General features: G+C 49.9%; 1 protein-coding gene across 1 annotated transcript in view; it reads right to left on the reverse strand.

Annotated features, from left to right (window-relative positions):
* Window positions 1-26,884, reverse strand: part of CFDP1 (craniofacial development protein 1) — a 68,716-nt gene that overhangs the window by 23,373 nt on the left and 18,459 nt on the right. The window contains exon 5 of the mRNA XM_074152010.1: window positions 25,281-25,385. Within this exon, the coding sequence (XP_074008111.1) occupies window positions 25,281-25,385 (105 nt within the window). The remainder of the gene's footprint in view (window positions 1-25,280; window positions 25,386-26,884) is intronic.

The following is a 26,884-nucleotide window of genomic DNA, read 5'->3' on the forward strand; positions in this document are numbered from 1 at the left end:
GCACCTTTCATAACACAAAAGGAAGCTCCAATCCCTCAGGGCTCAGATTTTTTTATTTTTCCAAACTGGGTAAACACACGCAAACACCCATTATTTGCACGCGCAGCAACTGGGACAAAGGATCTGTGGCCAGGTAGGTGTCTATCCGGTGGTCCAGGCGTGCGGTAACATGTGTGCAATCCTAGAAATCCCCAGCTAAAAGAGACTTATCTCTAGACTGACTCTGTGCCGCTTCCAAGTCTCGTTCCAAGATTAAAAAGCAGCCTTTGTTGTTTGGAATATTACCATTTCAGAAAAAAGCCCCACCCCTGCTCAGCCCCCCCACCCCCAAAGGCTTGGTTTATAACCCAAAACATTGGCGCCTTAATACCAGAAGGTCAAAGCCCTCCAGTCATTAGGCAGATTATATTTAAGAGCCCGATGTGCAGCTGATCAGAGACTTATTCCTTAAAGGATTGAAACGGCGAGACAGCGCACCTCAGCAAGCAATCTCGTTTAATAGTCAATTACCAGAGATGGGCTCCTCTGAGCTACAGATCACTGCAGACAAAAAAAAAAAAACAAAAAAACAAAAAACCAACCTGCATCACCATCAGCTTTCCTCTGGTCCTGCTATTAAATCAAGCCAGCTGATCCTCTCCTTCGGCCCATCGTTAACTGGCGAGACTGGGATGCATCTAGAAGTCACCCAGCAGTTTTATCTCAAGCAGGACAGTAATATTCTGGATAATAAGCAATTATTTTTTTTTAGACGAGAGGGGGATTCAGAAGCCAAAAGAAAAACCCCAACTATTTCAATACAAAGCCCGGTCTCTGAGCTTGTAATTAAAGCAGGGCGAATGACGATCCTCCAGCAGCGACTCCCCTATAGATCCGAATACCTAACCCCACACGGGCTGTCGCACATCTGGGAGAAGGGAAGAGCTAACTGAAGGCAGATTTGCACAGTGCTGATGTATTAGCGCCAGCCAAATTACAGATGAGGGCAGGCCACCTACATCCAGCCACATGTTGGTTAACGAGCAGCGCCGCGAACCAGAGCACCCACCCAAAATTTCCCAGGCACATGGACATCGGCGTAACCAAGAGCACATGGGAGCTCGTCTCCAGAGCTGCCAACCCCAGCCTTCAAAAGCCATGAGTCAGCCTCCGCCCCCCCTCTCCAGTCGAGGTTAGCTTAAAAGCTAGACATTGCAGAAAAAGAAGAAAATCAGAAACAGTGTTATTTGTCTCCTAGTTTCTAAGCCTTAGGTGAAGCCAGCCAAGAGTGGCTGTACTTTCCTTCCAGCCATTAGAGGCATAAAACTTTCTTTCCCATGCTCAAAAGCTGAGGTTCTTACCTGATCCCTTTCCCCCAGGACTCGAGCATTAGGAGGAAAACTTGCCAAATATTTTAAAACTTGGCGGTTTATTCAAAGCTAGCGTCCTCCCCTCCCACAATCAATCAAACGTGATGCTGGGTGACTCGGGATTTGCAACAGGAATCACGGAATCGTTGGAGTTGGAAGGGACCTTCTAGAGATCATCTGTCCAACTCCCCTGGCAAAGCAGGATTGCCCAGAGCACATCACTCAGGACTGCATCCAGGCGGGTCTTGAAGATCTCCAGAGAAGGGGACTCCACACCCTCCCTGGGCAGCCTCTTCCAGGGCTCTGGCACCCTCACCGGAAAGAAGTTTCTCCTCATATTTAAGTGGAACTTCCCATGTTCCAGTTTGTGCCCGTTGCCCCTCGTCCTGTCACTGGGAACCACTGAAAAGAGTCCAGCTCCATCCTCCTTCAACCCACCCTTTAGATACTTGTAAGCATTAATAAGGTCTCCCCTCAGCCTTCTCTTCTCCAGGCTAAAGAGTCCCAGCTCTCTCAGCCTTTCCTCATGACGGGGATGATCCAATCCCTCAATCACCTTTGTTGCTCTGCACTGGACTCTCTCCAGTAGTTCCCTGTCTCTCTTGAACTGGGGAGCCCAGAACTGGACGCAGTATTCCAGTTGTGGCCTCACCAGTGCAGAGTAGAGGGGGAGAATGACCTCCTTCCACCTACTGGCCACACTCTTCCCTACGCAGCCCAGGATCCCATTGGCCCTCTTGGCCACAAGGGCACATTGCTGGCTCATGGATAGTTTTCTATCCACCAGGACCCCCAGATCCTTCTCCCCAGAAGTGCTTTCCAGCAGGTCCACCCCTAACCTATACTGGTGCCTGGGGTTCTTCCTCCCCAGGTGCAGGACCCTACATTTGCCCTTGTTGAACCTCATGAGGTTCTTCTCTGCCCAGCTCTCCAGCCTGTCCAGGTCACGCTGGATGGTGGCACAGCTCTCTGGAGAGTCAGCCAGCCCTCCCAGTTTGGTATCATCAGCAAACTTGCTGAGGATACACTCTGTCCCCTCATCCAGGTCATTGATGAATATGTTGAACAAAACCAGACCAAGTATTGACTCCTGGGGGACACCGCTGGTTACAGGCCTCCAACTCGACCCTGCTCCATTAATTACAACCCTCTGAGTCCTGTCACACAGCCAGCTCTCAATCCGCCTCACTGCCCCCTCATCTAGCCCACACTTCCTCAGTTTCCTGGAGGCTTGTGCTAACTGGTCAAGAGGAGAGCTGTTGCCCACAACCCAGCCCAGAGAGCCTGATGGAAAAGTTTATGCCACCAAACCAGTGCTCGTCACTGAGTCCCCTTTGTAAGAGTTTCAACAAGGAGGCTGAAGACTTAAACTGTCACTTTGAGTGACCACGTTGTGACCACGGACCATGCAAATGACCCTCTAAAATCCCCTGTGCTGGAGGAGGTGCAGTGCAATGTCGTGCTGCAGAAAAACAGGGTTACTAGCTCAACCCTTCGAAAAGCAGCAAAAGCAGGGCATGAAAGCTGTCGACACCCACACAGAAACTCCAGAGATTTCAGAAAAACTCTCCTCTGATGCAATGCGAACAACTCCTGGACACAGCAGAGAACAACAGGAAAGGGTCTACACGTCAAAGTAGGGTTCCTCCACAAACACCTCCGCAGGCTGAAACCTGTCCTGGGGACTCTGATTTTCCCTCCTGCCTTGAAGAGCGGGGAGAACATAAAGATGCCCAAAGCCTGGTGACGATGTGCGAGGAGAAATGGAAGCCAACTTTCTCCTCTTACCATTGCCACGCCGACTCCGCACAGAGGTAACAAAAGCAAAGCAAGACTGCCCGAGCGCCCTTTTTTTTCCAGCAGCAGAGCTAAATAAGGCCATTTCTGAACGGTGTGAGGCTGCAGAGCGAAGCTGCCACTAGAGACAACCATTTTTCACTGTATACCCTCGCTTGAATGCGGCAATAAGAAGAATAAATTCCGACGGAAGAAAAACTGACAGCCCTTGCCATTTAAATAGACGCCTAAAGGCACAGCTTAGAAGCAGGATTCTTCTGTTATGAACAAAAAAACCCCTTCAGTTTTCTTCTCCCTCGTAGCAAAATCCTACCGAACCATCTCCCAGGTGGGGTGCTTACCTGAGCAGACCCTGCCGCGTTCAACCCTGTGGAGAACAGAGCAGATGTGAAAGTCTGCATCGGTACAATCCCAAGTAACCACTTCAGAAAGCAAGTGTTTATTTGACCTGGTTCCTCTGCTTTCTGAGTTTGAGGCAGAATTTCCCTGCCGCCTTCCTGAGCTTGCACATTCGGTTGAGCTGAAAGAAGCACCAAGCACTTCTTTCAAACTCAGCAGGAGCAAAGGACTTCTGGGGCACCAACACACGAGCAGAGGGACCGAAGCTACAGGTGATACCGGTTTATACCAGGAAAGGTGACCTGGAGGTATTAACTCTCAGGGTTAAACCATCACAAGAAATGCTGCTGCGCTTACAGAAGAGGACAGACACGACCCCTCAGCCCTCCAGGCACATCTCGGGGGACAGGACGCACCTGGGGGAGAGAACAGCAGTACAGAGAGATGGAGTTAAGTCTCACAGCAAGCTCGGAGGGAGGGCTGAGGGTCTGGCACTGGCTCCTAGCTACAACCACCAGCTACCAGGATCACCTCCTCTTCACCTTGCACTTCTTGCCTTAAGGCCCCGAGGCTGTTACAACTGAAAAAGCAGAGGAATCAAGGCACAGCAGCTCAAGATACAGCAACAACTGTTGGAGACACAGAGAGTGGAATAGAGTGCACCCTCAGCAAGTTTGCTGACGACACCAAGCTGTGTGGCCCGGTCGACACGCTGGAGGGAAGCGATGCCATCCAGAGGGACCTGGACAGGCTGGAGAGGTCAGCTCTTGTGAACCTCATGAAGTTCAACCAGGCCAAGTGCAAGGTCCTGCAGCTGAGACGTGGCAATCCCAGGCACAAACACAGGTTGGGCAGAGAATGGATTGAGAGCAGCCCTGAGGAGAAGGACTTGGGAGTGTTTGCAGATGAGAAACTCAACGTGAGTTGGCAACATGCACTGGCAGCCCAGAAAGCCAACCGCATCCTGGGCTGCATCCCCAGCAGCGTGGCCAGCAGGGCGAGGGGGGGGATTCTGCCCCTCTGCTCCACTCTGGGGAGACCCCACCTGGAGTACTGTGTCCAGCTCTGGAATCCTTGGCACAGGAAGGACATGGACCTTTTGAAAGGGGTCCAGCAGAGGGCCATGAAGATGATCAGAGGGCTGGAGCACATCTCCTATGAAGAAAGGCTGAGAGAGTTAGGGTTGCTCAGCCTGGAGAAGAGAAGCCTCCAGGGAGACCTTATAACGGCCTTTCAGTACCTGAAGGGGGCCTGCAGGAAAGCTGGGGAGGGACTCTGGATGAGGGAGGGGAGCCACAGGACAAGGGGGAAGGGTTTGACACTGAAAGAGGGGAGATGGAGATGAGATGTGGGGAAGAACTTCTTTGCTGTGAGGGTGGTGAGAGCCTGGCCCAGGTTGCCCAGAGAAGCTGCGGCTGCCCCATCCCTGGAGGGATTCAAGGCCAGGGGAGTTGGAACTCGATGATCTTTAAGGTCCCTTCCAACTCTAACCATTCTATGAAATTCCTCATCTGGATTAGGCACGCAGCTGAGTTACCAGCACTTTCGCAGCACGCCAGGCATTCTCAGCAAGCCGCACGTACAGGTAGCGCACGATCCAAATAACAAAAGGTTCTCTTAGCCGCAGGGATTCCCTCACGGGGTGGCTGCACCCAGAGCCAGGTGGAAAACCCAAGCTGCCGGCCGTGGGATGCAGAGAGTCACCCCGCGTGCCCAAAGTCAGCGCTGTGCCCGGGCTTGCTGGGCACTTTCACCACCCTCCACCCCGCAGACACACACCTTCAGATGGGGCTAAAGCTCCCCATGTCCTCCTCGCCCTCACCACGAGCATCTGGTGATACAGAGGGTGCTGGGACTGGTGTGCCCAGCTCTCCCCACCCCCCCGGAGCCTACCAAAGTCAGAGCTTTCTGTGTCCAGTTAAGCTACTAACAAAGCCGGCATCCCGAGGTGCCAGTTAAGTCTGTTTTGCCATACACAACCGCTCACCAGCAAAGTTCCTTGAAGCAACTCCATCACTTGTTTCAACCCCCCAGTGGGGGGACGTTAAATACTGTTTGGGCTGCTGAGGAGAAGGTTTGGTGGGAACCGTTCCCCCCCTTCCGAGCGCACGCTGGTGCGATTGCAGTCTGTTCCTATCATCATGCAGCTACAGCACCAGGAGCATCCTTGTTCCTGCCACATGTGTCTGCCGTAACGGGGACATGGAAGCTGCTGGGTTTGTTTTACACTGGAATCCAGGCTCTCCTCCCTTCCCATGTCTTTAAATACAGACAGCTGGAAGCCCTTCTCCAAACTGTTTTCCCCTGCTTCTTTCTTTTTTTGTTTAAGACAAGGTTAATCTGATCCTGATTTTTTCTAGATCCCAGATAATTTTCTAGAGATCTCAGGGACGGTTATTTTTTGACTGAAGGGCTGGAGCACCCCAAGGCTAATGAAGACATCCTTTCCCCGAAACAGGTTTGATAGCAGAGACAGCCAAAGCAAGTAACTACAGGAATCTCTCAAAGCTTCTCACATTGCAGGGACGAGGCAGACACAGAGAAGAGATCATCCTCCCCTTTGTTGTTCACGTCTAAAGTGTACAAAGCCCCATACATTTAATTCCCACGTATGTTGCTCGGTCCTCTGCATTGCAAGCGAGGCTATGTCATGAGAACTTCAGCACGGAGCATCCTTACCCATCAATTTTGGGCACCAGGGCAGGGCTGTGGTAAGCAGCAGACCCAAGAGGGACATGGTTTTATTCCCTGTAGGATCTCCACAGGCTCCCCTACCCCCACCTCACGCGGAGAAAGCAGCAGGGAAAAAAGAGGAGCACGTTAGACGCTACCAGCCTTTGGTCTTTTTCATATCTGCAAATACAAGTTTCTTATTAAAAGATAAAGGAAAAACCCTTTCATCCTCTACTCCCCGACCTAATCTTTAAATACCTAATGAAATGTAAGTAATCGAGAGATGCTTTTAGCAGCCGTGGGCTCAGTCATCCCTTTCATGTACATAGACAGAAGCTGACTAGGACTAAGGGTTGCTTAACTTAAAACTGACAAAGTTTGATTGCTCTGCCTGGCAATGAATATTAAAAGCAATGACAAGATTGACATTATCTAGCTGCACCGTAGCTTCTATTTTTTTTTTTTTTCTTTCTATTTAAATGCTCCATTCCTCAGTTCTTACTGAAATGATCCGAGTCAGGAAAATACAGCTCAGGCTGACATCTGCCAGAAGCGCCTGCAAAGCCCAGCTTTGGGGCTGCCAAACTTCAGACGCTTAAAAAGGCACAACTTACAAAGCGACACGATTTCCTGAGCACAAACATGAAGAAAAAAAACACTCCTCGTGTGTCGTGTGCCACGCACACGTTCGGGGCTTCAAAGAGGCACCGCCTGATTTCTCTAGATGCAGGGAGATGTCGCTAAACCACCTTCTGCCCCTTCCACGGCCAGCCCTGTTCTCCCAGAACCGACTGTGGAGTCCCAGTAAGAAACCGGAGCTCTCCCACACACTCCAGGGACGGCGGTAACTACAGTTTCTGCTCCCAATGATGACAGATGTTTCCCTCAATGCGCAGAACTCATTTTTTCCCCCCCTAAAGAAATGTCTTAAAAGCTGCTAAGTGGTTCTAACCGAATGAGGGGTGGTTAAACAAAGCGCAAGACAAAACCAGCAAGTTGCCAAAATGCTTTCTCTCTCTTTAAATAGGAGGGGAAAGCACCATCGCCTGCACAGACTTGCTCCGATACCCAAATTGCGCTCACCACGAAATGTGTACCTGATTTCTAGCTCTTGCAATCACTGCTCACAGTTGCTTCTTGGGGGGCTGGGTTAAAGAGCACCTCCCTCAATAAGAGTGACGTCCTCGCGCAGAAAACTATAGGCTAAGGTCAAGTCGTGCCGTACGCGATTCCTTCGAACCCGAAAGCCGCATTTCAGCTCCCACGTTAATCAGAGCCACCCCGTGATCCGCCGACAACTCGTGCTGTGTTTTTGTGGCGGAGGTGGGAGCTGTTTCCAAGTAACCCAGCTAAAACCTTGGGCTGCCCAAGGTCGCGGAGGATATCTCCGCTCGGGAGCGCGGCTCAGGCGCTTCTGCAGCTGCTGCCCCCCAACTCCACCGAGAGCCAACAAACGCTCTCGGGGGACCCCCTCGGCTGTTAAACCTGGGCCAGCTGGTTTCTCCTCTGCAGCTGTAGAACAAATCCAAGCAGAGCTCTCACGTGGGGCTGACAGCCCCACCTATTCTGCAGCAGCATTGCTCGCCTCTCCACAGCGGAGATGTGTTTCTCCCCCAGCTCCCTGGGCTTCCCCTCTCCACACCAGCATCACTGACAGGCTGGTCCCACGATGCCACCAAGCTGTTCCGGACTTACCTCTTCAGGCTGCCAATTTAATCACTACAACCCCAGAGAGGCAGGGACCCACCTCTTGCTATCCTTTCCCCCTCCTCATCCCCCCCATCCTTTAAAAGAAAGAGACATTTGCCATCAGTCAGCCGCAAGCAATGTTCTCATCACCAGATGTTCTTCTTGAGCACCTTGTCATCGTAATTTGTGTTCTTATATCATAGAATGGTTTGTGTTGGAGGGGACCTTAAAGACCATCCGGTCCCACCCCCCTGCCCTGGGCAGGGACACCTCCCACCAGACCAAGTTGCTCAAAGCCCCCTCCAACCTGGCCTTGGAATCTTGAAATCTTTAAGTAACAAGATGCTCGCTGAAAGCTGATGCTCAAGCGCTCGCACAGCAAGATCTACCTTGGCCCAGCCACTTTGCAAGTGGGATATTGTTTTATTGTATGTGAAAGAAAAAAAGAAAAAAAAGGTAAAAAAGCCCAGAGCTGGGACAAACAAGCTGACTGTACATAATGGACATTGTTAGGTGTCTGAATAGGTCACCAGCTCAAAGGAAAGTTCAGCTCCACAATGCAGGTCTCGAGCTCTGAATACCCAGCAGAAAGCATCCCTGTGCACTCATGCCCCACGCATTCAGCGCAGCTGGATCTTTTTGTATTTCTCACTGTCCATTTCCTCCTGAATTTCCCTGGTTTCCTTCCATTGGAATTATGAGCCTTTGTTCTTTCTCTGCCCTCTTCCTCCTCCTATTTTGAAGTGTGCAGATGGAGTCTATGGGTAGGGAAGCAAGCAGAGTCGCAGCACGTTAGAAAAACAACTTTCGCAGCTTACTCATAGTAAAAATAGGATAAACCAGCTCTAGCATTGTATGGAAGGACTGACCCCTGTTGCAAGAGATAGGACCCTGCCAAACTACAGCTACAACCACAAAGAACTTTGTCTCCATCAAATATTAAGGTGTTAAAACAGGGCCCTCTATGAAATAATCCCTGTATTTGCTAAGTTGGTCAAATCTTGATGGGGCTTTCCACCAGGACTCCTATCACCCATCATGGTGGAATGTTCTTCTTCCCATCGACAGGTCTCGAGGACCGCAGCAGCCTGTGCAGCAGAGCTATCCCAACTGTGAACAGGGCTTAACTGAGACACCCTGAAGAATCGGTCTGAGCGTCCCTACGGTCTTTCAGTATAGGAGGAAGGTATTCGCACACTGACAGCCTGGGTTTGGGTACCATGCTGACAAGCTTCTCCTGTGTCCAAGTCACAGATTACCACAAAATGAAATTTTTAAGAGGCATCCGCTATGAAAAACAAACCCAGAAGCTGGGGTCACTGAGGTACGGCTCCAGGCATGTGCAGTGGCACTGGGAAAGCCCAGCTAGGAGAAGGACAAGATGAGAGGGGTACTCATCCCAAACCTGGAGGGTTAGAAAACAGCACTAGAGACAGAGCCAGGGAAACGCTGTACACACCTACAGGAGTTGTCTTCCTGTCATCGGCCTTGCTTTGCTCCAGATTTCACTAGAAGTGCTTGTCCAGGACACCCTGGGATCTTTGGGGTGGCTCTGGGACCAGGGTAGGTCCTGCTCCAAGAGAGCAGCGCTCAGCCCTCCCCCTCGCACCGGCACAGAGAAGCTTCGCACTGGGCAAGTTTCCTACCGCCTTTCTTTCCAAATATTCAAAGACAACCTGCGTGCGTTACAACCAGCATCAGGACTTCTACAGCACTTGAGACTACCCGAGCTGTCAACTCATTCAGCGATAATAATCGCCTGTCAAAAATGCAAATCAGACTGGAGAAGAAATAAAGGTTAAAAGGAAGAAATATGAGTAAGTACCTGGAGCTGTAGCCAAGGCAATCAAGAAACTGAATTCAGCTGCTTTGGTAAGTACCTTTTAATGCAATGTGTTCCTCCTCCAGCACAGGAGTCCTAGGGTGATTCCACAATAGTCTTCTGCCTGTGGTTTTAAATTTGCTAATAAATAGCCTATGCACTCATGCACACTGTGGATGTGGGGGAGGGTGAAAAGAGAAAGATTTCAGATTACAACAAGAACAGCATTTGTCACTTGCTTTAGATGGTGTAAGAGGCAGTTTCCAGGCTCTTGGGCTCGGGAAGAATATTTTCTGTTCCATTCCTGATGTGCTTGGCTGCCTTCTGCCAAAACCTGTTTTAAATCCATTAATGAAACTAGGCTGAGTCTGCATAACTTCTTAATTCCCTGATGGAAAAAGGGCACTTGAGTATATTTCCGGGAATGAGAGACACCCACAGTTCCCACCACTGCATGTGAAGCATGGCTCTCTGGCCAGCTCCCTCCTCAAAACCCAATTTCTCTCTGTAATGTCACCGATTACTTTATGGAGAACACAGGGACTTGATGAGATTGGCTTTTCTCTTTATAGCAGCACCTCACTGCTGGCTAGTCCTGACTGCTGCCACGTTCCCATCCAGTTTCACACACATTAGTGAAAGCACGTGGATCACCATTGACACCCATCTGCTCTGAAGTCACAAACAGATCTGCTCCAGGTAGTAAGGATGGTGGGAATGATAAGGAAGGCTTTTTATTCCTGTATTGCCCCATACCTGCTCTAAAGGGACCCACCCAGCACCATGTCCATACTCCCCCTCCTCAAGAGAGGAAGCTTAGAAGAGCAGCCAAGGTCATAAAAATCACAGAACGGTTTGGGTTGGAAGGGACCTTGAAGACCATCCTGTCCCTGGGCAGGGACACCTCCCAACAGACCACGTTGCTCCAAGCCCCCTCCAACCTGGCCGTGAACCCCTCCAGGGATGGGGCAGCCACAGCTTCTCTGGGCAACCTGGGCCAGGCTCTCACCACCCTCACAGCAAAGAAGTTCTTCCCCACATCTCATCTCAATCTCCCCTCTTTCAGTTTGAAGCCATCTTCAGTTTGTAGGAGCTGAAATCCTTTAAGGACAGGGGCCACTGTTAGTAGTGACATGAGCTGTGCCCTAGGACAGAGCCTTTCTCCAGAGATCTGGAGAAGAGATACCAAATGTTTCTTATAGAAAAATCAGAATTATTCCAGCATATGAAAAGAAACCCCTCTGTCTCAGAGTGTTAAGGCACTAGTAGACTACATTCTTTAAAAAACTAAGTTAAAGGACACAGCAACAGCTAATAAAATGGGCACCAGTTCCGTTAAAGCAGCAGTATTTTTTGGCAGAAGTATTTGAAGGCTAACCTCCTGTTCCACCAACAGCGGCAGCCGAAATGGGAAGGATCGCTGAGTCAGCTTTTGCTTTGGGCTTCACAATATGCTCTATGTTTTCCAGCCGGCTATAATCTACCAGAGAAAGCTGAAGTTGGGGGGGGGGGGGGGGAGGGTAAACGTAAGAGCTTTGAAAAAATGTGAAAAAGAAATATATGGAATTCAAGCCTCTGTTTAATTAAAAAGCTGAAGAAAATGATACCACAGCGTCATAGGTCTGAGTGAGCTATGACTGCCAAGACCATGGGCGCTAGCAGTTGCACATACGGACTGCAGTGATGCTCTGACGGGACGTGACACACTTCTTGCAACTCTACGCAAGAAATGATGATGTTTTCCTACCAGTCACCTTAATATACACGCACGTGGAACAGCTCTGGGAACAGGAGGTACTGCAAGTCATCTGTTGTCCAAAGGTTGGGTCTAATCCAGGACCTTGTCTCTAGCACTGCCCAACCGCACGCACGTAGGGAAAGATGAAAGTTCAAGCGTAAAATGATCCTTCCCCTGTGTACCTTCCCTACCTCAGGAAAACAAGGTCACCTGGGAAAGATGAAGATCTTTAACCAAGACAGAAGTTCCTTCACGATTTAAACCCCATCCACCTCTTCCCTGCCGTTTGCTCCGGCGCTCAGCTGTTGCAGAGCTGGTTTAGCATGCGATGCTGGCAGCCGGGCTACTTTCAGTGCACCGAAATAGCTCAGCAAAAAGATCCAGCGAGCATGGATGCGAGAGGAACAGTGGGAACACAACAGCCAGCGGAGCCTCAGCCTGAAAGAAGTGTCATGCACGGGACCACTCTGCTAACAGTGCCTTTTGCAAGTAGCCAGGAAAAGCCTTTCTGTTTAAATAAAGGACTTGGCAGAGAAAAATCACTTCCTCTCATTTACTCTCTGCACATTGAGTGAAACTTCAGTTGAATTAAGAGAATGGGTCGTTGTCCCCCCCGCTCCCAGCCTCTCAGCGTGGTTTGCTTTTTTACATGAAGATGGTTATCCAAAAGTTTTATAAGCTTGTTTTTTCTTTATCAGCCAAACGTGCTGAAGTGCCCAAACTCTCCAGAGCAGTGTATGCAACCAGCGTGCACGCTAACTCGTGACAGTGTGCTCCGATGCCTCAGATGCTGAGACCCCTCTGGCTCAGGACAAAAGGTAGGTCCTCTCCCTCACAGCTTTACCTTGCCCAGATGAGTCCCAGCTGTGATGTTCTCTGCCACCCTCAGCAACAACCACCTCTCTACTGTGAACATTTTTTTCCCCAGCAAGAGCTACACCCTACACTGCAACAGCCTGTAAAAATTAAATAACTAGGGATGTTGTAGACTACGCTTATTACACCCAGTTAATGTAAGAGTCGGTGGTGAGATGCAGAGGATCTCCTACCCTCAGCTCCTCATCTTCACCGCAGCAGGAGAGGAAGGGGGGCTGTGATGCCCCAGACCTCTCCTCGCCAGCCCGCGTGCCTTGACAGGCACGGCCCAGCAAATCCCAGCCGGAGAGAGCTGATTAGCCCAGGCACAGCGAGGCACAAAGCCAGCTCGGATTTGGAAGCGGCACGGCTCAGCCTGCACAAAGCTATGCTTTCGCTAGTAAAGCCCTCCAAGAACTGGCAGGTACACTCTGCGCGGAGCCAGCTCAGGGGTCCGCGGGCCCCTGGTACAGTTTGTTCCCAAGCCACGTGATGGCTCCCTTGCTGGGGAAGGGGCAACTGCTCACGCAAGAAACCCAGCGTGTTCTGACTGCGGATTAACTCTGCGTGCGGCTCCAGGTCCTAAAAGGGTTGGAGGGATGAGAACAACACTGAAAGTTACTTTAAAAAGTTTCTCAGCCTTTATGGTGCCTTCTGGATGACTGTTCAACTTGATTAGCTGACAAAGAACCACGGGGCAGAACTCCCCGGTACTCTCTGAACTGAGGCTCTGGAGATGATGACGACGACCTACCACATCCAACTCACCACGGCTCCAGCATTTCCACCGACTGGGGGCTTCACCTCTTCCTCCACAGCCATCAATCCATAGGCGCCTGGGGTTCTGGGCAGCTGCTTTCTTTTCAGTTACATCACAAATCACAGGAAATAAAAAACTCTGTCGGGGGCCTCCTTCCTAAGACTCAGCCTGAATCTTTCCTTTCCCGTTTTCAGCCCCACAAGTCCACAGCCTGTGGACCCAAGAGGACCCCGGCCATTATTTCTGCATCTGAAGCACGTTATCACTTTGCAAAGCCCTTTCTTTTGTTTCGCGCAACCCTGAATTCCCCACAGCATTCGGCACAATCTCCGAGCTAATGCTTGAAGGCTCCCAGATTGTCACAGCCACAGCCCTGTTATACTGGTATCAATATTTAAAACCAAAAGACCCTCTTCCTCCAACACAATCTGCGTTTCCAGGTTTATCACAAACAGTTAAAAAAACGCACGCACGTACAGTCGGCTCAAGGTGCACACAGGAAAACAGATTCACTCGTGCATCAGCCAGACAGCTGACATCCATCCTGACATTTATCTCTGTGTATGAGGAGGAAAGATGAATCACTCCCAGCTATAAACTGGAGTTTGCCCTTGGTCAAGCTGGTAAGTGTCATTAATCAGCCACTGGGCACCCTCGTATGTGGAGACAGGCACCTAGAGAGAGCTGGAGAGCCAGAGGGGCAGCAGCAGGCTGAATTAAACAGGCAGAAACACAACCGTGTCCCAGTGACATCTAAATAAAACCCGCAAGAGCCGAGCTCAAGCCATTTGCTGCGCTCTGGGAAGCTGAGGCGTATGTGTAACCGTTTCAAACAATTTGTTCAACAATTAGCTGCCGCAGCTAATTCACCTCAAAGAAAGGAGAGGATTCTTCATTTATTGAGGTCCTCAACTCAAGATTAGCTAAAATCCTTTATCAGGAAGGCCAAACAAAGGCCACTGGTTTGGCTGGGGAGAGGCATGCCGGGCAGGAGTTTAGCCCTGATGAACTCCCGAGCGCCTCTGGAATTTTAGCTGAAAGTAGCTGGCTGAGGAGCTGTTTCGCAGGCCTGCCACATTGGGCATGCCCAATTCAGACAGGGTTTGTTGGAGTTTTTTTTGTTTAATTAAAAACCTCTTTCCGGGTCCAATCAGACTTTCCAGATAAAAGCAGCAGCGTTTAACCCAGCAGCGACAGAAAGTGCTACAAGAAAGGCAATCCAGAGGCTCCGGATCAGGCTCAGATCTGGGAAACCTCAGCTTCCCGAGTAAGCTCAGGGAAGCCAACCTGCTGGTGCCTTCACTTCTCCGTTTAACCATCAGGATGAAGACATTAATGATACCGCAGCGATAAGGACCAGGCAAAGGGCATCTCCAGGAGGGGACACAAACGGGACAGTCGGTCCCAAGCTTTTTCACCTATTTCGGTCACACCTCAGTACCTTCATACATCACAAACCCACTATTACGGCTCAAGTTCTCTAGGGAATGATGCTAGAGCCTAATCCTGCAAAGCATAGCTCCTGGCAAAGACAAGGCACTGAGGTTTTGCATCGTTTCATTGCTCCCCAAAAACCCCAGTGGCAGCAAAAGGCCAAGGTGGGCTTGTAAAGGCACCGTGCTCCTGATGCAGAAACTGCCCAAAGCTGCTTCAGGCTGAGAAGTTTGCGAGGGTTTGGTCTGCCAGCGTGGACAAAATTGGACTGTGCTCAAAGCCCTCCCATCATTTCAGGCATTTAATTTCATTTATGACTCCAAATAATCTTTTAGAATTACTTGGGACCCTGCATGTTTACTGGCCAAAAAAGTATATCAGCTGATTGAGATCCCCATCCCAGTATAAACAGGGTTTAGGATTCCCCCTGCTGAACCCCAGCTACCGAGCTCTTGGGGCTTCCAAGGGCACCTTCAGACCTTCTCCCACGAGCCATCTGTCCTCCAGGGCAGGTAGTGGCAATAAATCTGCATGTTGTGAAGGTTTCTTTCCTCCCGTCTACTACACCTAGCTGTAAACCGTGAAGCCAATCCACGCCACCAAATGCAGAGGCACCCTCAAAGCTTTCCTCGTCACCCTGGGAATGGGACGTCTGGAAAGCCGATCCGGCTTGTCTTCCCGGGCTTCTGGTTGAGGGTTGTGCCCTGCAGTAAGGTTACACCCAGCACAGAGTGGGGATACGTTAACTGGTAATCAACACTACAACCCAGCACAGGAGGTGTGGAAGGGGGAGGAAAGGCACAACAAACGGAAGAGACAACTGCAGGGTTTGCTTTGGGAATCTTAAGACGGAGGATGACTTAGGAGTTTCCAGAACCGTCCCAGGCTCTCTGGATTTATAATTTTGATACAGAAAATGAAGATTTCTTGGCTCCAATGGCTGATATCCAGCCACTCCCCTTGCCAGCCTGTCCTACATCAAGCAAAGCAGCAGCTCTGGCACAAAGATGAGCGCGTGTAGGGAATGTGCCAATTCCTGCCTGGGTTTTGAGCCCCAGGGCACCGAACTGAAGGTTTTCCACAACCTGTGGCAGAGCCTGCATGGATTTATAGTCTCAGTCCTGTCAATATGATCTCATTCCCTCCCAAAGGAGGAGTGCGGCCAGAAATGCCACAGCCAAAGACAACACTCATTTATTTGTCCACAGGTGTCTGTGGTGCCAATGCTGTCCCTCTGAGGCTACCCCAGACCTGACACCTAGTCCCACACTTGATAAAGACGCCTTCAGCAGCTAAGGACAAGGCAGCACGAATACCCACCGACCCGGCACGACATGAGCACGGCAGGTTGTGGAGCGGGAAGGTATCAACGCTGGCCAAAGGGTCCCCGTGCCACGCAGGGACAGGAAAGCACTCCTTGTAACAGCAGCGCTACCTCCTTCCCATCCAGCTCGCCTCGTGCTAAAGGAAGGAGGCAGAAGGCAATTTTTTTCCCCAGGGGACGTTTGTTTGTAACAAAGGAAGTTGGAGACGGTCAGCTCTGTAGTGTCCCTCAACAGCTATGACCAACAGCCTCTTACTAATACTCACCAACACTTTTTACTCCCACAGGCTTTGAAAAAAAGTTAGTATGAAAAACCCTACCCATTTGTCTGAGCGCAGATATTCTACCCCCATAAAAGATTCAAACCCTGCCCCTCAATCCCAGCACTGACCAGGGGAAAGCTGCTCAGCACCTCGACTGTCCTGTAGGACTAGTAAAGCTGACGATACACTACTCCTTCAAATGTTTCTTAAGGGTCCTTGTTAAATGCAATGGCCATGAAAGCATAAAGGGAGGGAGGAGAAAGCTACCTCATACAGTCTTCAGAGTCAGCCCAAAGCACACGACCTGTTTTGTACTGATCTGTTTGCAGAGGCCATGTGATTTCTCTAGAAGTGGTTTTGTTTCCTAAACAAATGCTACACACTCTTCTTTGACTCGGGAAAGGAGAAACATTTCCCCCCCACCCCCCCTTTCCAATGCAAACAGCCAAACAGCGCTGGCGAGGCTTGGGAGTGCACGCGTGTGAGCGGGAAGGGAAACGGAGAGCCCTTCCAGCTTTCCACAGGGTTATTGCAAACAGCAGGGAGGGAGAAGGGATTTTACACATCAGGAAAAACACCGTGATGGTGCTTGTCCTTAAAGTGAACACTGCACAACAAAAGGCCCTGGGCTGCATTGTCTGTGTTAGCACTTCTCTAATGCCAAACGTGCATTTATTCGGCGAGGAGGAGACCCCAGTAGCAGGGTGCATATCGCAGGAATCGCTCCTGGCTGCAGGAGGTCAGTGTGCTGGGCGCTGCACAAACCACCTTCACGTTTTTCTGGCCTTTGCTGTGCATCATCCAGAGCCTACGGCAAAGCCAAGGACGTCCCCGCATACCAGTCTCCAGAGAGTTAGAGATACCGTATATACCAGCTGCTTCCTCAGCCGCCCTGCAATGGGAAATCGGCAGGTTGGTGATGAAGAGAGCAGGCGTGCTGCATACCAGCCATAGTGCAAGGAAACAGCACGACCACGCTGGAAAACGACTCTTTCGAGCTCTCTCCCAAGAAAGTTTAATAATCTCATCTTTCATACGCTTACGCCTCTGCTGTTTTGTTGTGTTGTTTTGGTTTGGTTTTTTTTTTTTTTTGCAGAGCTTCCCAGCGTGAGCCGTACTGGCAGGGACGCGGCTCCAGATTGGGGAAGGTTAGATTGGGGAAGGGGGGTAGAGGGAGATGAAGCCTTCGGCTGAATTCCCACCGGCTTTGCATTATGAAAGCCATGAGCTGCAATCAGCCAGCCTTTGAGGGTTCGCTTTAACCCCCTCCTCTCTGCCAAGCGAGCATCTCAACCGACCTCCTAACAGCACGCACACACCGGCAAGCGCCTCCAAACCGGCCATTTGCTTTCTTTCGGTGAGTATTTTCCAAAAGGTGCAAGTTTCTGCTGTGCTTGCACTCGTGGGTACTGCAACCCGGTCTGCTGCTCTCAAGCCCACAGCTTAAAGGAAAAAAAAAAAAAAAAAAAAAAAAAAAAAATAGTGCTACAATCCAACCCTGCACATGCCCAGGACTTGTTACTTCAAGAAATGCCATCATTGTTCTCAAGCCAGGCAGCCGGGCGATGAACAGGCGTCTGTATTGTCCACTGGCTGCCTGGAGGCTTATAGCAACAGCGCTGAAGTTCGAGTTCCTGAAAGAATAAGAAAACCTATGGCGCAAGGTCACATCCAACTCACATAGCCACGATTATTTCCTGATAATCGATAGTAGATGTGATGAGAACAGAGAGGGCAGAAAATGCATCTTCCCCTGAGATTCACAGGAAAAAAAGAAAAAAAAAAAAGTGCTGTCTCCAACAGAAACTTCAAATAAATCACTTCCCTCCACTCCCTGCCTCAGCGGGTACAAGAGCATCTCACACACGTCCTTGCACGCCCAGAGGGACGTTTGTGGGGCTGCTGCCAACACGACACCAGTTATCTGCCTCCGCAGAGGGTCCCTGGGCACAGCGACCGCCCCGAGGACCCTGCTCGCTCCGAAGAACGCAAAGGCAAGGGCTGCAGGGCAAAGCCGACTGGGCTGCGACCCAACGCTTCGGGAAGGCTTTGAAACTCCTTGGATAGGGAAATAAAAGTACTCCACAGCTTGGCAGACCGGATTAGAGCACCCTGGAGAGCTTGAGACAGTCTGGAGCTTGTTTAAGGTGCCCTTTCAGCCCAGCCCATGCACCAGTTCACTTGGAACTCAGAGTTTCGGGCAGGAATAAGTAAGGGGAATACAAGAAGTGGGGGGCTCTGAAGTGAACCCCAGCCATGCTAACCATCCTCATGGCCAGAAACTGGCAGAGGGAAATTCCCACAGCCAGGGCAGATGCTTGCTCAGCCTCCCTCAGGTTTTTTCTGGAAACAAACGAACAGTTAGAGAGACTGCTGCCATCCACAGAGGCTGGAGCTCTGGGGAGAGACCACGCGCCCTTCAAGAGCTCAGAGCCACACCAACATCTCCTTTAAGACAGGAAAGGAGAAAGCCAGCGTTTCAGTTGGTAACTAACTCTAATTGCTTGACTTCACGTCTTGATATCAAGCCAGCCAGCCTGGGCATGCCGGTTTTCGGAGCCTAGCCCCGCACGAGGCTGACAACCTAGCGTGCAGATCAAAGTTTTGGCTAACAAATGTGCTGGAAATATCAGTGTGCTGATTTTTTCCATGAATGAGACCACCAGTATGTGATTTTTCCATGAATGAAGCCACTAGTATGAAAAGCCTGGGGCAACAAGGCTGCCTGAAAGCAGGCAGCATCGCCACTCCAGCCTTACTTAGCTGGTTCATATTTTATGAAGAATGATTCAGCTGAACTTGTTCCTTGACGTGAGAAAAAGGGAGGAACAGGAGTGTGGGAAAGCAAGACGATGTAACACAAGCATCTAGTATGGGGGAGACACTCAAGGGACACGCTGCAGCTCAGTGAATGTGCAAGGAGGCACTATAAAAGCAAAGGAAGAGAGGAGTGGGATCAACCTTCTCGGTAGACACACCCCCAAGCCGTGGCATAGCTGGGAAGAGGAGCTTTTAGCATCCACCTCCAATCCCAGGCTTCAACCGTAAAAAAAATAAAAAAAAATAAAAAAAAGCTGCCCCTCTCACCTCTCACTCCAACCGGACCGAGTCCAACATGGGAAGATACAGGGGCTTCCCTTCGCAACCTTGCAAGGGGTCTGGAATAAAAAAATACAGCTGGCTTCGCTCCCCGTTAGCAGTTAATTTCCTCAATCATTTTCACAGAGGGAGAAAGAGAAATGCTCATGATCTAAGAGATGAAAGCAAATGAAAATAAGCCTCATAAAACCTGTACTGCCCTAAGGGAAAACTGCCCCACAACCTTCATCGGGGAATTATCAAAGGCCCCAGACTGGTGGGGGGTTGTTTGTATTTTATAAGACAGATGCTTTAGAGAGTATAAGTCCTCAAATAGCTGAGATTCCATTCTGCTGAACCTCCAACGAGACTAGAAAAAGAAACAGCTGATCCCAGTTAGTCCAGCCTGGGGATCCAGCTTAGCCACATCAAGACAGAGGGCTGAAGCAAGGCACGGAGCCATACGAGCGCTGATGAACTTCTTCCCAATAAGATGCCATTGCCCCAAGCAAAAGCAACCACGCGCTCGCTAGCGTGGCCGCAGGAAAGAGCGGAATGAACCTAAAAAATCTCATTCATTCCTATTGCAAAATAGAGGCTGGGGTAGAAGGCGTTGACTCATTTAGCCTGAGAAAAAGAAAGGATTGCTCCTGAGAGACCAGTTTAAAAGAAGGATGTTTAGTGCACGTTTTTGCTTTGAGTCTGGGAGAGTGGGTATGAAACTTCCCACACTCGGAGCTCTCTTTCTTATCAGAAAAGGGCTTAACATAAACTCAAGAGCAAGAAGTGTTTGGAGAAGGGGCAAAGACCTGAAATGGCAGAGCTCTCCCACCCACGGTTAAGCCTCAGAGGAGAGCGCAGCCCTGGATGAGCCTGTCTGTGGTCAGGTCCCCAGCGCCGGATCCCACAGGTGGGGTAATTACTTTCAGTCCACCTAGCAAATAAACCCAAAATACTCAAAAAAAAAAAATCAAAATCACCCAGCCTCGGTACCGCGTTGATTCAAGGAGTGGCTACGCATAAACCAGCAGACAGACACTAACAATGAATAATTAAAACAAAAATAAAAGCAACAAAGGATCTAAGACCTGAAGAGAAATTACTCACTCGGAACAGCTACCACCACCTTTAGTCTTTCACAACCAAGGGGTACGACTAGGAAAAAAGCAAAACTAGCTCTAGGGCACATGAATATTGCCCCTGGCTGCTTCATCTTGTGCACAGAAAAATATGTCATGTACTACTCACACCCAGACACTTGGCGATGGTGCAAGGGGCCGGATCTCTCCATCCGGGAGAACAGCACTCTCTGGAGCACAGCAAGGGAAGCGCAGGAGAAAGCTGTGTAGCCCCGAAATCACTAGCAAGAACTGAGCTATTCAATTGCTTAAGTGACTCCTGAAAAAAACAACCCACCTCCAGTTCCCCCAAAGGTCTTGATTACTTGATTTGCATCCTCATTCAGCCCATACAAGCAAAATGTGCAAGAGTTTTAGCTAAATAACCGCTTGCTGAGCTAAAACTGGACTGTAAATTCCTGCTTTCTGAAGGAAAAAAGCCTGTGGGATGGCTGTGAAGTGAAATTGCTCCCTGGAGGCATGCGAGGGCCTCAGCACTTGCTCTAGATCATCTGAGGCTTAAAGAAGCTGAGAGCCTGTGCTCGTCTCACCAGTGTCCACTTAAGATCTCAAGTAACCAGTTTTGGTCATGACAGCAAAAGGATCCACTTCGCTCCAGCCAACTGCTGCAGAAAGAGCACCTTTTGGAAGAAAAAGCTTTGGACGCAAAGCAGCTCCTAGGCTTGAAGGGAAGGCTAGCTCAGAAATCACAGTAACAGTCCCGGGAGGCTGCAAAACAGGCTCAAGGCTCTCCCACCATCCATATCCTCCCACCAAGACTGCCGCCATTCCTCCTCCTGACACTGAAGGTCGGAGAGACGCCATGGAGAGATGTCTTCCTGCTGGAATCCCTCTACTCCAACATTGGCATGTAGCACAGTAAATGACTTCTAAAAACAAAACCCTGAAGCTTTTCACACCATATCAGTCCACGTGAACTGCTCTGCTGTAGACTAGTGGAGGAAAGCGTCCATGATGAACAAGCTGGAGTTTATCTTCATTCCTGTGTTTAGGGCACGTACATGTCTCTGGGTCAGAGCTTTCCTGCAGTGCTTCATCCTGCTGGGTCTTGCACCGAGGTCCAAACCCTCACGGGCCAAACTCAGCCCCGGGGCTGGCAAGCACAGCACCTCCCGAGCTCCATGGGGAGCTTCAAAGGCAGATTTTCACCCTGTGTTTATGCCAGCCTACCAGGCATGAAAGGGCCCGGGAGGTCACACATCCACCGCTGTAATTTCAGGCAGGATCAAACAGAAAAGCAACAGCTGGGCTGAGTGAGCAAGTCCAGGTTTAATTACAAATGGTTTCGGTAATAAGCAAAGGCAAGAACAAAGCTAGTGAAAAACCTCCCTTTTTCTTCCTGGCTCCTGTTCAGGCCATGTAGAAACAGCTGCCTAGAGGAGAATCTCAAATAAGATCCACCAACTACATTCCCCCCCCCACCCTGTTTTCAGGACTGCTACAGAAGCACTTTGACAAACGGCAAGGACCGACGGGCAGATCGCAGCTGCTCACGCCAAAGAGCGTGGCTCTGTGCAGGTATTTCCCAGCCTGTACCTCAACACCCCCCCCCCCCCCCCCGGGCTGTGTCTCAAGCCACACGTGCGCCAGGACATGCACACTGTCATTCTGCAGCAAGCTGCGCGGAGGATTTCATTTGCTTTAACATCCCCTGAACGTGAAATGGTGTTGCAAGATAGGATTACTAGTGCAGAGGATGGTGGACCCGGCTCGTGGGTCCCACCTGGCCCGGGGAGAGGGCAGAAAGCAGCTCTCAGAGCTCCAGGGATGCCCACAGAACTGACTGACCCCTCCACCAGGTCACATACTTACAGCCAGGAGCTGCTCTTGCTGCCCCCAAAAGGCCTAGGAGCAGTGGTAAGGATGGGAAACGGGCCCTGAAGCACACAGAAAGGTGAAAAGGCATAGGGAGGTGGGCGGAGGGCTTTTTTTTGAATACTGGGGGCCTTCCACATGTTTTTTGTGACAGCAAATTAGAAGGGATCAGTGGATGCCCTCATCACATCTGAGACCCAACAGCATCAGTGAGAGGCTAAGACAACCTAAGAGTGCTACGGAAACACTGCTGGAAGAGAGAACCAACCCCAAACCCCTCCAACAAACCAACACCCCAGCGCTGACAGCCCGCTGCCTAGCTGGGTGTCACGGGGGGACACGGTGGGAATAACGGGAAGGCTGGGAAACCATCCCATCCCTGGGAACCAAGGGCTTCTGACCTTTCTAGCAAACCCTGCTGAGAGAACTGGGTGGGTTGTTTTGTACTCCTGGCTTTAATTACAGCCAAGTGTTTAAGTTATTCTCCTCCAACCACCCCCATGTCCCTCACAAACGCAAAATCTAGCTTTTTATAGCACATCCGGTAGGGATGTTAAACACATTCAGGAAATGCACTTTCAGCCCCAAACATCCCTTCCCCTGGACCAGTTCGGCTGCGAGGGTTTGTAACGTGGAGATGTGGAACCGGATGTTTGGTTTTGTGGCCGCTGCTTTCCTGGATTACTTCTGTCTGTTTAGAGAAGGGAAATTAAATAAATGCAGGGTAGGCTGGCTGCATCCAGAAATAATGTGAGCTGCTTGCAAGGTGAAGAAATAAAAGTGAGATGGAGAGGCCACTCTTAGCTGCTCAAATTCCCTACACACAGGGCAAGGCTTTTTTTTATTTATTTTTTCTATTTTTTTAAATAGCTGACAAAGCTCCTGGGGGCTGACAATGGCTCACAGCACAGTGGGTGTCCACAGGCACATCTAGGATCCCAAACTGTATGGTTTTTTGTGCCTTCCAGTGATACTGACCCAAACTGGGGCTCTCCTCTTACATACAAGAGAGAAATGCACCCTCTCCCCCAAAACTTCTATTTTAAGTAGCCAAAGGGCACCAGCAAAGAACCGCCAGGCTTCGTCAGTCCCCAGGTGCTGCTCTGGCACATCACCGAGGCTTGTGACTTTTTGCTCCAGGGGAGCAGGGCTTGGACAATAGCTTGGCTACAAGTCTAACACCTGACCTTCATATTTTTTTTTAACATAAGGGACTCGCCTCTGGCTTTAAGAAACACTGCAAGCCAATTTTCTCACCTGAAAATACCTGGCTGATTTCCCAGGAAGCACCCTCCCTAAGCCCAAAGGCAATCTCAGGGATCAGTATCGGACGCTATCCCAAGGTAGAATACTCCCTGGAACACTCACAGAGCAGGGGGCTCACACACACTGGCCAGGCTGCCCCAGACAGTTTCCTGCTAAACTTGATTAAAATACCACACCGTAGCATCACTGCACAAACCCGGGATGTTCTGCAGCAGGTTGTGAAAGGGACGGTACGCGGGGCTGCGCCGCATCAGGGTTTGCTGCTCTGAAGGAAGGCAAAACATACACGCCCGGGGTATTTTTCCCCTCCTTTCTCCACTACCAGGGCACCTCATTTTCTGGGCAAGCAACTGTCAGTAGGACATCACACATCAGCAAGCTGAACGATAACCTAATTAAGCTGCTTCCAAAATAATCGCACTGGGGGAAAGTTAAAGGAGTCCTTGAACTCATTATTTCTTATATGGATTTTTATTCCATTTTTTCCACATTTGATGTGGATTCTTCACTTCAAGTATCTGCAGTGTTAACTCAAACTAGGCTCTGGCTCTTTCTCCTGAGGGAGCATAGCTCCAGCACAAGCACCCATGCACTTTGGCAATGACCAGGCTCACTGGCCATCCACCTCCTCCCCTGGGCCAGTAGACAGAGGAGTAAACACGGATCCCAGCAGAGCAGGAAGGCGAGCAGCCCGTGGGGCTTTCCCAGTGAGCCACCAAACCTGCCTGCACTCAGAGCGGCAGGGTGTTTGCTGGGGGAAATGGAAGGCAGGTTTGAAGACATGAGACCACAATGAGGAGCTGCCCTAACTTCAGCTGCCACCTGAACCAACTCCACGGCCGCCCAGGTTGAACATAAAATGCCAGTCCAAGTCAAGGCAAGTTTTTCCAGCACAAAACCCCATAGACAACACTTGGGTTACAATTAATGAGCTCTGCAGGGACAAACCCTCGTGTGGCGTGAACAACAGCAACAAGACTACTCTCATCTATACATTCATTCATCCCAGGGAAGGGCAGCTGTCAAGAGTCACACACACACGTACTGTGCTTTCACTACCCCGATCGAACTACAAGCCACACAACGCTTTGCTGGAAAAATGAGTGACAATCCAGCTGCAGCAACTGAATACCAGCCTATCTCAGGGAGAGGCAGCCTTCACTCACCCTGGAGAATCACTCTTCAAGCAGATGGGAAGGACAATGTATTTATTTTGATGGGTCTTGTTTCTATGTGACCAAATCATACGCAGCTTATGTCTTTCAAATATAAATGCAAATGACTGACTTAAATGCTTCTGTCTTCCAACAATGATTTTCATCTCCTCTGTCCCCGAGGAGCGGGTGACCTCCCGAGCTCCCGAGGAACCACAGAGTGGTACGTCAGATGCACAGACCCAACCTCTTTGTATCTTTGACAAACATTATCATAATGTCAGAATTAGGTCTTGCAGTTTGAACGGAAAGTGACAAATCCACATCGAAATGATATTAAAGAACAACAAAGAGGCAAAAGCATCTCTCATTCAAACGCTCCCCCAAAGTTTATAAGAAGCCACAGCCCAGCCTGTCATGGCTTTTTTTGGTCCAGAGAAGCACCTTTCAAAGGGACCGTGGGCAATCTCAGGCATGTTCCTCGGCTACCTGCAGTTTCGGCAGGCTGCTCGAGACATTCAAAACACTCTTTCCTCACTAGGATGAATGATTTACGAGGATTGAGAAATTTGAGCCTGAATATACAAAGTGAGTCACTGGGACTCATGGGTTGCTTTTCCCGCTTCCGTCCCCCCCAAATTATCACACCTTCCAGGCCTAGTCTTGCTCCCACTGAAATCCTGCAGAAAATACTCATTAGCTTAAATACCACAGAGCCTATGAAGACCCGAGCGCTGTCTTTCTCACTAAGGGTCTATACCTGGGTAGAGAAAGCACATACTTACCCAGAGACCGTTGGAAAAGCAGCTGGAGCCTCTGACTGCCGTTTCTCTTGCTGCTTCAGAAATGATTTAGCTTCTTTTGAGGCTGAATCCACTTCTTTAGTTACTCTGTTGAAGGAAAAAAGATAAACCAGAGGGTAAGGAAGAGCCATACTCACAACAGCAAAACCAAAGATCCAGCAAGGAAACAGAAAACAGGAGTCCCCGCATCACCTGCACAGAGATCACCTCCATCAGCTGCAAGCTCAAGAACATGCATCTTGTTAGGATTTCATTCCAGTGACAAATCCTTTATATTCATGGCAGAAAAAAGGAAAAGAGTAGCTAATTAGAGCTGGGGGAGGAAGGGATTTTTTTTTTTTTTTTCCCCCTTCAAACGAACAGGAATGCTTATTCATTCAAACAGGCCTGTCTCACTAGCAGCTACTGAATGCTCTGCTCAGGTCACTGGGGGCAACTCCAGGCTCTTAATTGGGCTCTTGATTTCCTCATTTGTTGGTCAGCGAGGCAGCTCTTCTGCCACCCACGTCTCACAGCCCACGGCACAGGGGCTTGGCAACATCTGCAACGCAAATCAGAGCAAAGAAACTGGCTCTGGGGATGGGGAACAGGAGAGAAAACTCTGACAAGGCAGAACGCAGAAATTTGCTCTCATTTTCGTGTTCATTTTTGTTTGAGGCCCTGAGGGCGCAAAATATTGAACTTCAAAAAAAATTGTAAGTCAATATGGCACCTACAGCAGGGAACGAATTACAAACATGAGAAAGAATCTCTAGAAAACCACTCAATAATTAATTGTTAGAAAACCCCAGCTACTTTAACCCCCTCATTTACAATGACCTGCCTCCAGCAACATGCTTTTCACCCCCTCAGTAGCTCTTAATGAGGTTGTCCTAGTTTGCCAAGCTAACAATTTTGCTGCCTTGGAGCACAAGCCTGTGAGCATCTCTGGGGCCCTGCATCTGCTGCCAGAGAGGGAGGGCAGGCTCGGTCCTGGTCTGGAACATGTGCCGATGAGAGGTTAAAAGCCTCATCGCTCTCAGTTACAACTCAGGCTAATCGCTGTTTGACTCCTACCCACCAACTTCCATGTAGAAACTGGCTGATTTCACTGAATTTCACTGAATTTTTTTAGAGTTGGAAGGGACCATATAGATCATCTAGTCCAACTCCCCTGCTGAAGCAGGATTGCTTAGAGAATGCTACTCAGGACTGCATCCAGGCGCGTCTTGAAAATCTCCAAAGAAGGGGACTCCACAACCTCCCTGGGCAGCCTGTTCCAGGGCTCTGGCACCCTCACCGTGAAGAAATTCTTTCTCATATTTGAGTGGAACCTCTTATGTTCCAACTTGTGCCCGTTGCCCCTCGTCCTCTCACTGGCAACCACTGAAAAGAGTCTGGCTCCCTCCTCCTTCAACCCACCCTTCAGATACTTATAGGCATTAATAAGGTCTCCCCTCAGCCTTCTCCAGACTAAAGAGTCCCAGCTCTCTCAGCGTTTCTTCATAAGGGAGATGCTCCAATCCCTTAATCATCTTTGTTGCCCTTCACTGGACTCTTTCCAGTAGTTCCCTAGGTGCAGGTGATGTGGGGACTCCTGATGGACA

This window comes from Numenius arquata, chromosome 8 (assembly GCF_964106895.1).
Source record: "Numenius arquata chromosome 8, bNumArq3.hap1.1, whole genome shotgun sequence".
NCBI lineage: Eukaryota > Metazoa > Chordata > Aves > Charadriiformes > Scolopacidae > Numenius > Numenius arquata.